General features: G+C 43.6%; 1 protein-coding gene across 2 annotated transcripts in view; it reads left to right on the top strand.

Moving 5' to 3' along the window:
• Positions 1–16,668, top strand: part of sema5ba (sema domain, seven thrombospondin repeats (type 1 and type 1-like), transmembrane domain (TM) and short cytoplasmic domain, (semaphorin) 5Ba) — a 140,106-nt gene that overhangs the window by 108,733 nt on the left and 14,705 nt on the right. For both annotated transcript variants that reach the window (XR_012964024.1, XM_076156774.1), the window contains exons 11-17: positions 253–460; positions 1,175–1,382; positions 11,761–11,878; positions 13,752–13,936; positions 14,890–15,033; positions 15,266–15,413; positions 15,741–15,966. Coding sequence is in view for 1 of the 2 variants with exons in the window: in XM_076156774.1 (XP_076012889.1) it covers positions 253–460; positions 1,175–1,382; positions 11,761–11,878; positions 13,752–13,936; positions 14,890–15,033; positions 15,266–15,413; positions 15,741–15,966 (1,237 nt within the window). In the remaining variant the exon portion in view is untranslated. The remainder of the gene's footprint in view (positions 1–252; positions 461–1,174; positions 1,383–11,760; positions 11,879–13,751; positions 13,937–14,889; positions 15,034–15,265; positions 15,414–15,740; positions 15,967–16,668) is intronic.

The following is a 16,668-nucleotide window of genomic DNA, read 5'->3' as shown; positions in this document are numbered from 1 at the left end:
AATGTGTTCCATGTTACAGTGACAGCTTTCCTAAAGTGTCATTAAGCTGTCATATTGTCAAATTTTTGTCATGCTGTAGTTATGCTTAAAAAAAGGTGCAACTATTGGGAGCAGATGTGTAACAATCCAGACACAAGATACTGATTCATTCACTATGTTGAGTACAAAATTGTTTCCTGTTTTTCCTACGAGTTCTGGATTTGATCCCTCTTTTGTCACACTCTCCTCTTCTCTCCTGTCTTTTCTCTGCAGTGTGGTACTATAGACGACGAGGGTCCCAATGAGGGTTTGACAGAGCGCAGCCTGCAGGACGCCCAACGTCTCTACCTGATGAATGATGTGGTCCAGCCAGTGTCTGTAGATCCACTGGTCATGCAGGATGACATCCGCTTCTCCAATCTGGTTGTGGACATCGTTCAGGGCATGGATACCCTCTATCACATCATGTACATCAGTACGGGTCAGTATGTGAGGGGAGAAGAAAAAATTGGTGACTGCTATGTGCCTTTATATACCTGTTGAGGAATTTAACCTTGTGGGTATTTTGTATTGCAATCAAACATCTTAATTTTAATTTACAAATTTTCTCAAATCCCCTAAACTTTTCCTGTAATCTAGACACAACTGAGCACTGCAAGGTTCTTCACCTGGTCAGAGATGTGTAACTGAAAATTGACTTCACATGAACAGTGAAAGCACAAAATGCAAATGCACGAGTAATCACTTTCAGCAGGCAAAATCCAATTAAGACCCAACATGCATAGACTCAAAAGGATTAAACATGACATATTGCGTGATGGTAGTATGATGGAATTCTGCCTATTGAGGAAAATAGGGCATTGTATGTCGAAGTAAACCAATTTACTATTGCATAATCTAGATCTGTTACTGTTACATACTTTGATTTCTGCCAATTGCAGTAAGATGTATACAAGTTTGTAAAGGCCAATTTATTCCCTAATGAAAGTATTAAAGTGCTGTGTGATTGAGCAACGGCTTGCTGTTCATGTTGTGTGTGTGTGTGTGTGTTATTTTTCAGGGGTAGCAAAACATATTTTATATAACTTATTTTCATAACCCAATTAATTTGCCTGTTTAAGGGGCAGCACAACATCTGCTGGACATTCATGTGTTAAATCACTTTGTATTTATATATTTGCTTTCCCGAAATCAGAATATGGCACGATCCTGAAGGCCCTTTCTACAACCAATAAAAATCTCCAAGGCTGTTACTTGGAGGAGATGGAGCTCCTCCCACCTGGGGTGCGTGAACCAATCCTGAGCCTGCAGATCCTGCACAGTGACAGATCGTTATTTGTTGGGCTCAATAACCGAGTCCTGAAAATACCGTTGGAGAGATGCTCTACCTACAGAACGGAGATGTGAGTACGGCTTGACATCTGGGTTGGTAAAAGACTTCATAAAGTTATTTAACTGATACAAGTGATTGTTTAGCAACAGAATCAGTAGTATTAAAGTGACATAGACCTTTGTGTGGATCCATGTGCCATTACTCCAACAGCGCAAAGTTTATGAACACAATAAAGAATAATTGGATCTTGTGGATTCCCAAATAGAACTGTGTTAAATATCTCCAAAACATTCTCTCAGCAACTTCACATTATAAATACAGAAACTATCTCAGGGTCAAATAGTGGTCATAGGAAGTGAACTTCATTTGTATCAAATATCAAAAATGCTCTCTATCAAATTTATAGAGAGCAGCTCTTAGTAGAGTAGCTTTATGAGACTTTCGCCATATTCAACACAGGGATCCATAAGTGTCCATTGAAAGGTCTACAGAACTGGTAAGTGAGTACTAAACTTTTCCAGAATGTTCAAACCTGCAAAAAAAGAATGTCAGTAACGTTACAAATAAATTACCTGAAAATCATAAAATCGCTGGGTGTATCGCAGCATCCAAACCATTAAACATGCCAGTCCACTGCAAAGTGAGGGAACAGCAGCACAAGCAGCACAAGCAGTACACGCTTTTAACATTTTATGGTTAATTTTATGCCTTCATTTGAACCTGGTTAGTCCTCATTAAAAGTAATTATTTGTCCTCAACAAGGATTGATGTTTGAATGACCTTGCCTATAAAAGTCCTTATGGCAGCAGAAAAATGTCTGAGGCGCTGTCTGTGAGCTAGAGAAAATGATTTTGTTGCGCTACCTTGTATGGTGTTCCTCTGCCAACATGACTGCCCGTATATGTGGGTGAGTGAGTAAAAGAGTGAGGCATTTTTTCTCTGCCGTCTTCAGTTTCAGTGTTATTTGTGTGAATGTCCTGTCTCAAGGCTGAGTGAAGGGAAAAGAGCTTGGTGGCTGTTTGTCCAACGTTCTGCATCCCATGAGTGCTCTCAATCAGACTCCTTTACCAGGGACCACAGTCCATCAAAGTCAACCTCATTTTAGCATGCAAATTGCTTGATGCTTTGTTCATCCTGTGTGTGTCGGTATATGAAGGGCAGTTTTGTCTGTGTGTGATGTTTGTGTGGGTTCCTGCTTGGAAGAGTTGCTGTTGCTGATGAGTCAGCTCGCTATTCCAAATAAATCCTGTTCTCTAACACATTGACCCATAGGAGCACATGCAAAGTAAAGTAGGGAAGCAAGTGGAAATAAAAAGATGTGATCAGTTCAGGCAGACTGGTAGGGATTCTGAGGTTTAAACCTCTGTGTAGTCGCAGTTGATACCCTATATTAGTCATAATCAAGCTTGTTGACATCCAGTTTCGTCATAATTAGGATTGTTGATACTCCTGATTAGTCATATATAGGGTCATTGATACTCCTGATTAGTCCTCCTGGTTGTGCTGATCGTTGTTAGAGTGATTGGAGTCCCCTGTGGCCAGGTGTGGATAGTGATGACAGTTATTGGTTCTCCTTTCTGCTGTAACGGTGTTCACTAGAGGCTGAATGATTGTTCAGTCTCCTGGGGAGGGATGAGAGAACAGCATTGTATGTGGGTGACAGGTGGTGTCGTAGACCTACTCCTCTGTTTAGAGATGGTTTCTCTATCTTTACAAAGATAGCCTCTTTTACTCCTCTTTCAAACCATCTCCCTTCCCTGTCCAGGATGTGTACATTGTTGTCCTTAATGGAGTGTCCTTTGTCCTTTTTGCGTTGGTTCTTCTTTTCCTCATCACTCACGTTGCTGTGGTTAAAACCTGGGAATCCCCACCAGTCTGCCAGAACTGAAGAAGCATTTAAGATGAGAGGTGAAACGTCTACAAGCCTTTACCAGCAAGTCACCCAGACTGAAACAGGTCTCAATTTATGTGTGATTGATTTTGTGTTTGACGAATAACTTGCAAATGATAAAATACCATCATCAACACTTCACACGTCACAATTGTTGAATTATACGAAGATAAGGTTGTTTGATGCAGTTTGCCCTCATGATGATATTAAATCTGGTTATGTGCGTTTGGCCACTGAGGTGAGGCTCATGGGTTGTGCTTTAGACTGAATTATTTTCTTTATCTCCTCTGTGCTATGGTGGACTACGATTCACATCACCATACATACATCTATTCACACACACCTTTTATGAAAGCGCTTTATTTGATAAAAATCACAAATCATTAAAATAGCAATGCAGAATCTTGAAAAGGGAATTTAGAAATAGATTAGGCTATTGTAATGAAAATCCAGCAAAGAATGGAAAAATGGTGGATGTACTCACAATGCAGAACGGACGTGTGCACATTCATAAAGCGTTATGTGCCAGTTGGAATGAATAGGCGAGAGGTTCCAAAATGCTATTAAGTTAAATTGCTTTTAACAATGACTTTTGTGTTGTAATTTAGCCATGTGGGCTCGCCTTTCATTCCAGAGAGTGAAATAACATTTTCATCATACTATTGAGCTCAGGTGCCTTTTTTTGTTAAACTGCTAAACCTTTTCAACACGTAGTGAGTAGTGGGAATGTAAGCCTTTTAGTAATCGCTCATAGACAAATTCTGTTGTGCTGTGTGTAAGTCTGTATGTGTGTTTGTTTTTTATTTGTGGTAATTATATTTGACCTTGCCAAATGGTTGTACCTGCTAATGGCACCACTCTTTCTTTGTGCAATCGTTATCGCTCCATCTCTCTCTCTATTTGTGAGGTGATTTATTTGAGTTAAAGTAGTGTGCAAGCTTAGCTGTGATGCATCCATCAGAGCGAGAGACTGATGCTGCCAAATAGAGGATGCAATTCCTGTATGGCCCTATGGCAAGAGCAAAGATGAAATAACAAAAATAATTACCAGGAGTTGGGAGCAGATGGTAAATAAAGGATGAGGATATTGTGAAGAAATCAGGTTTTCCATAGTGGCGCTTTTCCTGCATCTGCTTACCCAAACATAACCTTTATTACTCAAGGTGTTCTGCTGGTGATAGTTGTATCTGTGCGTGCGTGCGTGCGCGCGTGCGTGGCGGCCACTGACTACCACTGTGTTTTTGTGTTTCACTACAGCTTAAATTACAATCAGTCCCTGTAAGATTCTGTTCCACTGAGAAATTCTTTGACTGTTACTGCAAGGAGACTTCATAGGCTTTTCGCCAGCAAACCCACTTAACTGTCTGCCGTGCTGTGAGCCTGTCAGCAGGCCTGTAGAGAGGCAAGACGTATGTGTTCACAAAGTGGAGGCATTAATGTCTGCTACAGAATGTTGTTACTTTTATTACAGCTTTGTTCTGGCTGAAGCTCAGTGTAATAATTTTTTCAGTCCTGAGTAGACAGTACACTGTGCTCTTCCCAACTTCATTATGTCTCTCTTACTTTTTGTCTTGCACTGTTTCCATCCCCATTTGTACATAATCTATCACACCTCCTTCTGTCTCTTCCTCTAGCGCAATGGTTCCCAAACCTTTTCTGCAGGGCCCCCTTGTGTAGATATTAATATTTTCACGCCCTTCCCCCTCCCCCCTTGCAGCTTTTCAGACTAAAACTCTTAGTTCATTTTCAATGTCCAGCTTCGACCTGTATTTTGTTTTTTTTGAGGCTCACATAGGAAGGATGTGGCAAAAGGAAGGAGTGGCCATTGCTCTACTACCTAGCAGCTGGTAATCGCTTATTCTCCTGCTCCGATACGAATAAGTTGTTAGTAATAATAACTAGTTAAATTCCTCACAACTGGGCTTGTAACGCTAAACTAGCAGCCAGCCAATCTAATGATGCCTCAGACCGGCTGTGAAGCAAATTGTGAAGTGGCGGCAATAAAAAACAACAACCAGGACGAAGAGTTGCAGTAATTACAAAAAAGATAAGATAAGGTAAAAGTTTATTATCCCGTGGCCAATTACTGTGCAACAGTTACAGAATGAAACGAGAATCACCTCTAGTGCAAAAAGACAAACGTGCAGGAGTGCATGCAGGTAATGAAGTACACACAATAAGGGGTAGAAGGACATACAATAGGGGAACACAGTGCATAACGAGTACAAAGTACATAAGGAGGACAAAGGGTACAAAGTGCAGAATGTGCATCTGGCTGGGAAGTAAAAGTATTATTACAATATATACAACTTGTACAGCATACATGTGTGGTATATAGGATATACAGCAACGTGTTGTGCAATATGGATTATAAAGTGACAGTGAGACTGTTGGGGGGAGGGGGGGCATAGACCTCAAATCCCTATGTCCCACTGTCCATCCCCCGACCTGAGGTAGATCTATTGTCCAGTCTGATGACCACAGGAAGGAAGGATTTCTTGTGGCGTTCAGTAGTACACCTGGGAGGAATGAGTCTGTTACTGAAGGTGCTTCTGTATGAGGCCAGCACCTGGCGGAGAGGGTGTTAGTCATTGTTCATGATGTTACGTAGCTTGCGCATCATCCTCCTCTTTGACACCAGCGCCAACAGATCAAGTTCCACCCCCAGGACGGCACCTGCCTTCCTTACAATCTGATTGATCCTGTTGACATCTGCTGCTGTACATTGCCTCAGTGTTCTTAGTCCAGTCCAGTTTTTTGTCCAAGTGGACTCCCAGGTATTTGTATACCTGCACATCCACAGTCACCCCATTAATGGACACAGGTGTGGGGGGTGACTTCTTCCTGTGGAGGTCCACCACCAGCTCCTTTGTATTGTCAGTGTTGAGCTGCAGGTGATTCAGCTCACACCACTCGACGCAGGAGTCCACGACACCCCTGTACTTCTCATCCTTCCCCTCATTAATACAGCCTACTATTGCAAAGTCATCTGAGAACTTTTGCAGGTGGCAGGACTCCGAGCAGAATTGGAAATCAGAGGTGTACAAGGTGAACAGGAATGGTGATAGGACCGTACCTTGTGGGGCCCCAGTATTGAACACCAAAGTGTCAGACACACATCCCTGCAGTCTGACAAACTGTGATCAGTCAGATAGTCCACTATCCAGGGAACCAGGGGAGAGTCTACCTGCATGTCCGACAGCTTACTCCCGAGTAGGGCAGGCTGGACTGTGTTAAAAGCACAGGAGAAGTCAAAGAATATGACTCTCACAGTGCTGCCGGGTCTGTCCAAATGGGCATTGGCACGGCGAAGCAGGAAGATGATGGCGTCCTCTCCTCCTAGTTTCGGCTGATAGGCAAACTGGAGAGAGTCCAGTGATGGTTTGGCCAGGGGCCGAAGGAGTGACAGAACCAGCTTCTCCAAGGACTTCACCAGGTGGGCAGTCAGCGCCACTGGTCTGTAGTCGTTGAAGGTGCTGGGACGTGACATCTTCAGGACTAGAACCAGGCAGGATGTCTTTCACAGCACCGGGACCTTCTCGAGACTGAGACTTAGGTTAAAAATGTGCTGCAGGACTCCACACAGCTGGGCAGCGCATGCTTTCAGGACCCTTGGGCTGATGCAGTCGGGACCAGCAGCCTTACCTGGGTGGAGTCTGCACAGCTCTTTCCTGACCTCTGCAGTGAAGATAGGTGTGTGTGTGGTGGTGGCGGCAGAGGTGTTGTGGGGCATGGGGGTGAGGGTGAAGAGAGGCTGTGTGAGGCTGATACTGACGGGGGGAGGCTGTGGCGGGGGGACGATAGCAGGTATGGTGTTGTTGTGGGGGAGGGGAGTCAGCGTGGCTGGAGATTTGAGGGGGGTTGATGGCTGAATAGCTGGAGGAGTGTACAGTGGGCCTCTTGTCAAACCTATTGAAAAATAGGTTCAACTCGTTTGCCCAGTCCTGGTCCCCTCCGCTTGTAGCCAGTGATGGTCCTCAGGCCGCTCCACACCTCCCTCAGGTTGTTTTGCTGAAGCTCATGCTCATTACATTACATTACATACAGCAGGTCCAGTGTTTTGTTGTATCTGGTTGGACAGTCCACAAACTGCTTGAATGTGGGCAGTGAGCCAGAGAGACGTGGTTGAAGTCCCCAGATATCGCGACGAACGCGTCCGGGTGCCAAGTCTGGTGTCTGGCGACGGCTAAGTGGATGACATCACTCGTGTGCTCGCAGAGGGAGGAATGTGAACAGCCAAGAGGATAACATGAGAGAACTGAACGATAGGGAGGCAGTGGCTCAGTGGGTAGTACTTCCGCCCGGGAACTGGAGGGTCGCCGGTTCGAGCCCCTGCCGAGGTGCCCCTGAGCAAGGCACCGAACCCTCAATTGCTCCCCCCTCTGCGAAGGGTGGTAATGTAATGTAAGTCGCTTTGGATAAAAGCGTCTGCCAAATGATCGTAATGTAATGTAGATGAACTCACTCGGCAAATAATACGGCTGTAGACACACAGCAAGCAGTTCAATGTCCGGGCTACACAAACGTTCTTTTACGGTGACATGACCAGGATTACACAAACATTCTTTCACGGTGAAATGACCAGGATTACACCATTTGTTGTTAATAGAAATAGCAGGCCCCCCACCCTTTCTCTTGCCACTCTCTCGGTGAATCCTGAACAGTCTGGAAGCTGTCGACATTCACGTTGGAGTGTCCTCGTGGAACCATGTCTCTGTGAAACACAAAACACTGCTTTCACGATACACCCGCAATACATTATTACCACCCATTACAGAGGGGGAAGCAGTTTGGGGTTCGGTGCATGCTCAGGGGCACCTCGGCAGGGACTCAAACTGGCGACCCTCTGTCCACACACCTGTTGATATGTTCCAGGACGGAGTTTGTGTCAATGTTGATCAGAGAGTCTGTGGTGGCCTGAGCGGAGAACGCATTCCAATCTGTTTGTTGGAATTGCTGCTGGAGAATGGAGTTGGCACCCTCGGACCAGATCCTGATGGTCCTTGTTGTGGGTTTAACCTGTTTAACGATGGGGCAGTAATCAGGGAGCAGGAACAAAGAAAGGTGGTCAGAGTGACCGAGGTGGGCTTTGTTTGCCTCAGCCACACTGGTGTAAACGTGGTCCGAAGTTCTTTGGCCCCTTGTGGTGCAGGAGACGTTGTGGAGAAACTTTGGAAGAACAGTCCATAGAGTGCAGTGGTTAAAGCCCCAGTGACAATAAAGGCCCCATCCGGATGCATGGTCTGCAGTTTGTTAATGGCAGCATAAAGTTCTTTCATGGCTTCTATAGCATTAGCATCCAGAGGCACATAAACCGCAGCAGCAACAATGCAGGTATGTTTACATAAATGCATACTCCTCCACCTCTGCTTTCACCTGTGGCTGCCGCTTCTCTGTCGGCCCTGAAGATGGTGCGCCCCTGAAGCTCCACCACGCAGTTAGAAACAGTGCCGCTAAGCCATGTTTCCATGAAAAACATGACACTGCAGTCCAAATCTTGAGTTCCTCCATCTTATTTGCCAGAGACCGTAAGTTTGCGAGGAAAATGCTAGGGAGCGCTGGCTGGTGTTGATTTAGCCTTAGCTTAGCACGCAGACCTCCGTTTTTCCCCCGTCTGTGTTTAAGCTCACGACGCCGGCACCGAGAGTTTGCGGTCGGCTGGATGACTCCTTGACACCTTGTTGACTTTACCAATCCGGTGGGAGCTCGTTGAAGTTGAATGGATGGTCCAAAACTACGTTATTGCTTCATGGTAGATATCCAGAGGTGACTGTCTGCTATATGAACGGTTCGCCCCGCTGAATTGGGCAGGCACACAGGAGAAAACTAGGTAAATAAACACTAATTTGCTAAATCTAGTCAGCCTTGCGATGTACACGTCTTGGTCTGTTGGTGTTTTGAGATCAGCTTCCCAGATCAAATCTTGTTCCAGACAAAATGTGCATCAAAAAAAGTAGTATATACTGTAAATTTTATTTATTATTTATTATTATGTGTATACTGTAGAATAGAATAGAATTTAATTGAATATACATAATTATATGATATGATGTGGTTTGCGTTTCCTGGTTGAATGGTGTGTAGCCTTGTTAATAGCTTCTTTATTCCTTAATTGCACTGCTGAAATTGTACAAGAAGGACAGCATGTTTTCCATTGGTCCTTGTTATCCATCTCCCTTTGATTCCCTGCTTTTTGGGCACAGTACCATCAGTCATCCACCTGACTCCAACTGGGCCTAATTGGATGTATCAGTGTGTAGTGCTACCAGGAATTCTCAGTGCTTCCGATTCCTCGCGAGCAAAGTTCCCAAGTGACCAATTCAGCCCACTGCAGCAGGAAAAGCCCCAGGGAAGGCTCTGTCCTTGGAGAGTGACTGGGGAAGGAGAATCTGTCAGAGGTAGTCCCATGAGTACACCTCCTACAGTGACAGGGCTTATGTTGAGATGGAGGAAGGCTGCTGTGTGCAGCCATATATTTAAGCTCTGTCAGACATTTGTCACCGACATTATCCAAGGTGTCAGCAGTACAGCAAATAATGAGAGATTTCAATCCATAATTTATCAGTTATGGTTATCATATTTGCAACTATACAGTGATGATGTGCCATCAGAAGCAAGGTGTTTTTATGTCTAGTTGTTAAATGATCTGTAATAAAAGGAGACTTGTTTTTACAGCAATCACAAACCATTTAATATGCCAACTACTCCTATGGAGAGGCACTGGCAGATTTATCTTCCGATAGCACTCATCTAGACATATTGTTTTATGGGCTGGTGGGTTCTGTTTAAAATTTAACAGGCCATGTTCTGGGGCTTTTCTGTTTTGATATATTGTGCCACCAGGCACTAGGCACAGAGGCTGCTGAATTAAATATCAACCGGTGCCCTGCCAAGTTGCGAAAGTGACACTGTCTCTATCTCTGTCTCTGTTTCTTTATTTTTGTTTCACTGTAACACCCGATAGTGGACTTACAATGCCTAAGGAAATTCAATCTTAGGCAACTGGACTTACTGGTTAAGGCTTGAAGAAGTTTCACCTCCAATTCAAAAGGCTTATTCAGTTCTGGCAGCCTGGGAATCCTTACCAGTCTGCAGTCCCCAATTGTCTTCAAGCCTTTACTAAGTCAAGTCAAGTTAATTTTATTTGTATAACCCAATATCACATATAATGTTTCAAAGGGCTTAACAAGCAAGTCAAGTTGCCTAAAATTTACTTCAGCTGTTTTTAGTAATGGTGTGGGTAAGATGGCATGTGTTCAAAACCAGTTGTGAATGAAAATGAAGATTCAGCAACAATGACAGGGCTAAAAGAGCACACATCCTAGCAAGCGTGTAAATATCACAGACACAGTATGGATGACATTGAGCTAAAATGGCAACATGCCCATTCCTCTGTATAGTGAATGGGCTATTAGGTTCACTGAATTGTGAATTTGTGACCGACATCATTATGATTGTTGTGGTCTTGTTATTGTGGTCTGTATTTGGGACAGCATCCAACATCAATGGTTTAATTAAGACAACACATGCAGGTTAACTGTGAATATTTCATGATCAGCTGCACTTGCAGCTGTCCCATGTGAGTGCCATGGACCAACAGAGAACATGCCCTCTCTTCCACTGTTTTCTCACCCTTTGTTTTGGTGGAGCAGCTCCAATGTGCTGGCTAAGCATTTGGGTCTTTATTGGATCTAAACAGAGCATAGTAGACCTAAAGAGGCCTGGCACAAAGTGCTATATCAACACAAGGAGATTCCTCAACCTCCAGGCTAAAACACTACAGGGCTCTTCAAATAAACCACAGAGGTCTGTGCCAGGAAACAAAACACAACAACACACTCTGCTTCCTGCTGACTGGAAAGGGAAGGAAAGGAACCAAAACAGGCTGTGATGAACGAGTTTAAATGTGGGTGGGAAGAAGAGGGAGAGGGGTGAAAGAAATAGATGGAGACAGACAGATGGACAAGGATGTTAAGGACAGGAATTAAGACAGGCAAAGACAGAGGAACTGATCAGTGAATCAGCTGCTGTGCACGCCGTGTGTGCCCAACAGCACCGCCGAGTGTGCCAAGGCCAAGTGTGGCAGCGCCGGCACCAACAAGTGCGCAATACTGTGAGTGCTGGAAGGTCAAGTGGCCGGTGGTGGTGCCATTGCGGTGTCGCCGGCACCGGCAACTTCCCGGTGCCGGTAAGTACTGCAGTAGGATGCCGGTGCCGTCGCCGGCGCACTTGCCGGTGTCGGCTAACTTTGAACGATAGGCTTACTTTTTTTTCCATGCCATGCGATCTACCCACATTTCACATTTGCGATCGACTTATTCGGCACCCCTGCTCTAGAGGTATCGAGATCAGCCAGAATTTTAATCTCATCATTTACAGTTTTAGCTTAATCATCGTTAAGCCTCTGTTTGTGTGTGTACACATATTTAATCAGTGTGTAGATGGTGTACCATATATGATGTTGTTTGACTGTGGACTAAGGGAAGCTCTTTTCAGTCAGTCTTCATTGTCATTTTGTGTGATCCTCCTCTCTGTCTTTCTCTCGTGTCCCCTGTAGGTTGTGTTTGGAGGCAAGGGATCCCTACTGTGGCTGGGACTTCAGGCAGCGCCGCTGTACAACACTGGAGGACAGCTCAAACATGAGTCAGTGGAAGCAAAACATCAGCCTGTGTCCGGTAATTGTGACTTCATACAGTGTTGTTGATATGAGCTATCCCGCCCCCTTTTGTCATAAAACGATTATAATAATAATAATAATAATCCATCAGCTGTCAGTCCAACAATTAACGCTGCTGTCAAGTTTGTATGTGACACTGTAACATTCGGCTAGCAAGCGCACACCAGATTTGAGGATGACCACCCCGAAAACAGCCCCGAGAAAAGGCAACAAATATACTATTTTCATGGGGAATTTAAAATACTTACGAATGGGAATGACAAGTGTGTGCGTGTCTCATTTGCGGTGCAAACACGTCTGTGGAGCGCCACTTCACCAAAGTCCACAGCAACTTTTCACGGGACTTTCCGGCTGCTAGCAGGGCGTCATGTGTCGTTAGCGAACAAGCTCTTTTAGGTGGACGATGGGAGCCGGCTCCTGTCCGAGAGCTTTCATATTTTTTCTGCAACAAAATACATGACAGAATGATAGAATGGTCTCGGTCTGCAGTGTGCGAAAAGATGAGTGACAGCTGTTAAAAAAGAAAAAAAAAGCAGCATTTGGATGCATTTTGACAATTGTGACAACATACAGGCAGAATGCAGAATTTGCTGAATTAAGCTGATCTTGTCGAGCAGGCACAAAAAACCTTCACAGACATGAGAACTGTGCATCCAACAGTCCAGTTGGAAGAAAAAAAAGGCAGGCTAGCGTCCCTGCTAGTACTGTCAGTGCTTCTACAACCGTTGGGATTTAGAAGCTCAACCCAGGCTCTCAATCCAGTGTATGTTCTTCCAAACAGGAAAACACTCCAAACTGTACGACAGAGAACGTGCTTCACTGCAAGAACATTCCAAAACTATTTTAATTCCTCATAAAAAATAGTACCACACTCTCTGTCATCTCGGGAACTACAGGGAATTCCCTGAATTACAGGGAACGTGAGTGAGAAGTTGTGACAGTGATATGTGGAAAGACATATGTGAAATATGAAAGGTATAGTATTGGTAAAATAAGTAATAACATTGTTTTGTTTTTGTGAGATTAATGTGATGTGAATTTATTAGTGTGAGCTTGACACTGACAATGTATACAGAAAAAAACATGCTCATGTTGCTGAATTGAAGTGCATTTTATACAAAATGTGAGTGTTGAGTGTTAGATATCAACATTTTTTAAATGTTCACAGAAAAGACGCTTATTCAGCTGGTTTGGGTGGAGAATCAGCCATGTGGATAAATGTTACGAATAATGTAAAAGTAGCTCTGGGACACTTTTATTTTGTCAAAGTAGCTCCCAGAGACAAAAAGGTTGGAGACCCATGGTATCCCATGTATTTATACTTTGGTTAAGATAGGACAGGACAGGATGGGATGAGATAGGATAGGATACAATATGACTTGACAGGATACGGTAGGATGGAATAGAGTTAAAAAATAATACAATAACACAATGAAGGTTCTGTTTTAACAACTTTTTTTTACTGAATATTTGTATCGAAGAAAGCATCTGACATAACAATGAGTATGTGGTTATGAAACATTTTGGAGATTTGTTTTATACAGAAGGCGGAAGAAAAAATAAAAAAACAAAAACAAATATAAGAACAAGGATATGTGATACACTCGTGAAGCAAAGCAACGGTGACAAAGTACAGCCAGTTATGATGACATGACATGAGAGTACCCTGGAGTCTCAGATGACCTCAGTGCTGTTAGTCCAACATAAAGGTGTAGTTTTTGCAAGATGACGTCATTCCATGGTTCCGAGAGTCACAGAATACATCACAGACAATAGGTGACTGCAAGACGAGAGAGAAGAGAAGGGTCTTAAAAAAATGTGTGGTGGGAAACCCCATCACGTTTGTCATAATTCTTCATTTGATTTTACAGCTGCGGAACCAGACAATCAATGGTGGCTTTGGACCCTGGGCGCCATGGCAGCCCTGCAACAATGACGACAATTTCGATGGTGTGAGCTCCTGTTTATGTCGCTCCAGGTCATGTGACAGCCCAACTCCTCACTGTGGAGGGAAGAACTGCGAGGGCCCCACCATAGAAGTCTCCAACTGCTCAAGGTAAAAAGAAATGATGATTTTCTTTACTGATGATAATAATAAAACATTAATGCCATGCCATAAAAATGATAAGAATAATGAATAATGAATAATTTTTGAATAATTTCCCAGTTTGGGATCAATAAAGTATATCTATCTATCTATAACAGAAAATGTAAACAATATAAATATGATGTCATTTGTAATCACTTGAGCGATGAATTCACTGGATGGGGGATTTATATTAGCTAGTAAATAAATTGTTGATCTATGTCATAAATGATGAGATAAATATCGATAGATAAATCTAATGCTGAATGCAGGCCAATACAATTGAGAGTGTTATCATTATTAGAAAGCTAATATTGAAAACGGTGGTATGGCCATATGCCCTGTCTAGCATCATCCAATCTCCTAACATCATTTCTTGAGCACTTTCATTGGAGCAGAAAAGTACTGATTGACTTTGAAACATTCACCACAGGGCACAATTTACACACTGACAGAATATGAGGAGGCTTATGAACAGGAATGTTTTATTGGAGGATATACTGTATAGTAGGTGGCATTGAGGTTCACCTTGTGATGCCTCTCACTGCCAGTGGGGAAATGTGCCAATCAGTGTTACTGAGAGCAGAGCTGGTACAAAAAGCTCAGACACTTTCATCCCAGTGGATAGCAATGGCAGATTTAATCCTAGGTGTCGAATTGAATTGTGCTTTTGTAAGAAGTGGCAATTAAATCATGAGGAGTGCTACCAAACAAAGCACTTAAGAAAATTGAATGGATGTTTCACTGTTAAATGAGCTCGCAGTATATCTTTGCTCTTCTGCCCAGAAGGCTAATATTGGAGTAATGATTAGACTTTAAAAAATAAAATCCTTTGTTTTATGAAAATTAATAGCAGAAGAGAATATTGATGCAAGCTTTTTAACCATTTTGAAGCTGGGTTTTCCATATACCTGTTGCCATAGAAATGGAGGCTGGACACCTTGGTCGTCATGGGGACAGTGCAGCACAACCTGCGGTACAGGATTCGAGCTACGTCAGCGTTCCTGCAACAACCCCTCACCCCGCTATGGGGGCCGTGTGTGTGTTGGGCCAAGTAGAGATGAGAGGTAGGAAAACAGATGTAATCGCAACAACTCCAGCTAGTCCTGCTGTTATCAGTAAATACAAATTGAAGCAAGGCACTCATCCTTCCATCACTACAGTATATGACCATATCTTTACTACATTAGACCCATTATAGACAGATCACTCGAACCAATATATAGCACTTACATCATATCAATAAGATGAATACATAATACAAAAAACATATGTAGTAAATCACTGGCACCTCCACAGGTTCTGCAATGAAAGGGTGTCCTGTCCTCAGCCTATCTTCTGGTCCCCGTGGGGCTCCTGGACAAAGTGCAGCACAGAGTGTGGCGGAGGGGTACACTCCAGGGTCCGGACCTGTGAGAACGGCAACAGTTGTCCAGGATGTGCACTGGTAGAGACACACACATACACACAAACACATTAACACACACACACACGCACACACACACACACACACACACACACACACACACACACACACACAGTCACACACACGGGCACCATGATTCCTTACCGCATAGTCTTGAACACATCTCCCTCTCTCTTTGTCTCTCAAAATATTGCATCTCTATCCTTGATATCTTTGTTTTTAAATAATAATAGTAATAATAATAGTAATAATAATAATAATAATAATAATAATAATAATAATAATAAATGCATAAGTAATAAACAAATGAAATGTCTCCCATTCCCCTTTTCTCAACTCCACATTCAGGAGTACAAGGCCTGTAATTTGGAGGCATGTCCAGAGGTGAAGAGGAACACTCCTTGGACCCCCTGGATGCCTGTCAATGTAACTCAGGGCGGCGCCCGCCAAGAACAGAGGATGCGATTCATGTGCCGGGCTCACCTGGCCGATCCCCACGAGCTGCAAATTGGGCGGAGAAAGGTGGAGACACGTTTCTGCCCCAATGATGGCACAGCCGTCTGTGAGACTGACAGTACGTATATCAGCTGACTGATACAACACAAACACAAACGCTGAAAACATCTTTTCTGATGTTTTCAGCGACGTTTAATGTCAGTTCTGTGCACATGGTTTGTCCAGGAGAAAAACGTGTTTTATGATCCAATGTCAAAATGTCGTAAACTTCCTACTTCCTACTTCCTTTCATTCAAGGTGGGTGAGTCTGCCTTGAATGTCAAACCTAGAGTGACAAACAGTAGAGCCGCTCATCTAAAACAAATCCTGACACTTTAATGAATAAAAGAACAACCTCTTGTGATGTTAACACACTAAAGTAATATTTAGTGGAATATGGTTTTCTAATACACACAAAACTTAATGAGATACAATGTCCCTAATAATCAATAGTGTTGTTGCTGATCTATCAACCATTGATCAAGCACTCTCCCTATCAACTCTGATCATGGCGGCAGTAGCTCAGTCGGTAGGGATTCCGCTTGGGAACCGGAGGGTCGCCGGTTCGAGTCCCGTATGGACCAAGTAAGTGGACTGGTAGCAGGTGAGTTGCCAGTTTGCCTCCAGGGCACTGCCGTGGTGCCCCTGAGCAAGGCACCGAACCCCCAACTGCTTCAGGGTGCCGAATAATGCCCTGCAATAATTGGAAGTCGCTTTGGATAAAAGCGTCTGCTAAATGACCGTAATGTAATGTAATGATCATGTGATTGTGATGTGCATT

The sequence above is a fragment of the Genypterus blacodes genome, unplaced genomic scaffold (assembly GCF_046128005.1).
Source record: "Genypterus blacodes isolate CSIRO-AG114 ecotype Tasmania unplaced genomic scaffold, CSIRO-AGI_Gbla_v1 ptg000008l_1, whole genome shotgun sequence".
Classification (NCBI taxonomy): domain Eukaryota; kingdom Metazoa; phylum Chordata; class Actinopteri; order Ophidiiformes; family Ophidiidae; genus Genypterus; species Genypterus blacodes.
Note: the sequence above shows the minus strand (reverse complement) of the source record. Positions and strands in the feature narration are given on the sequence as shown.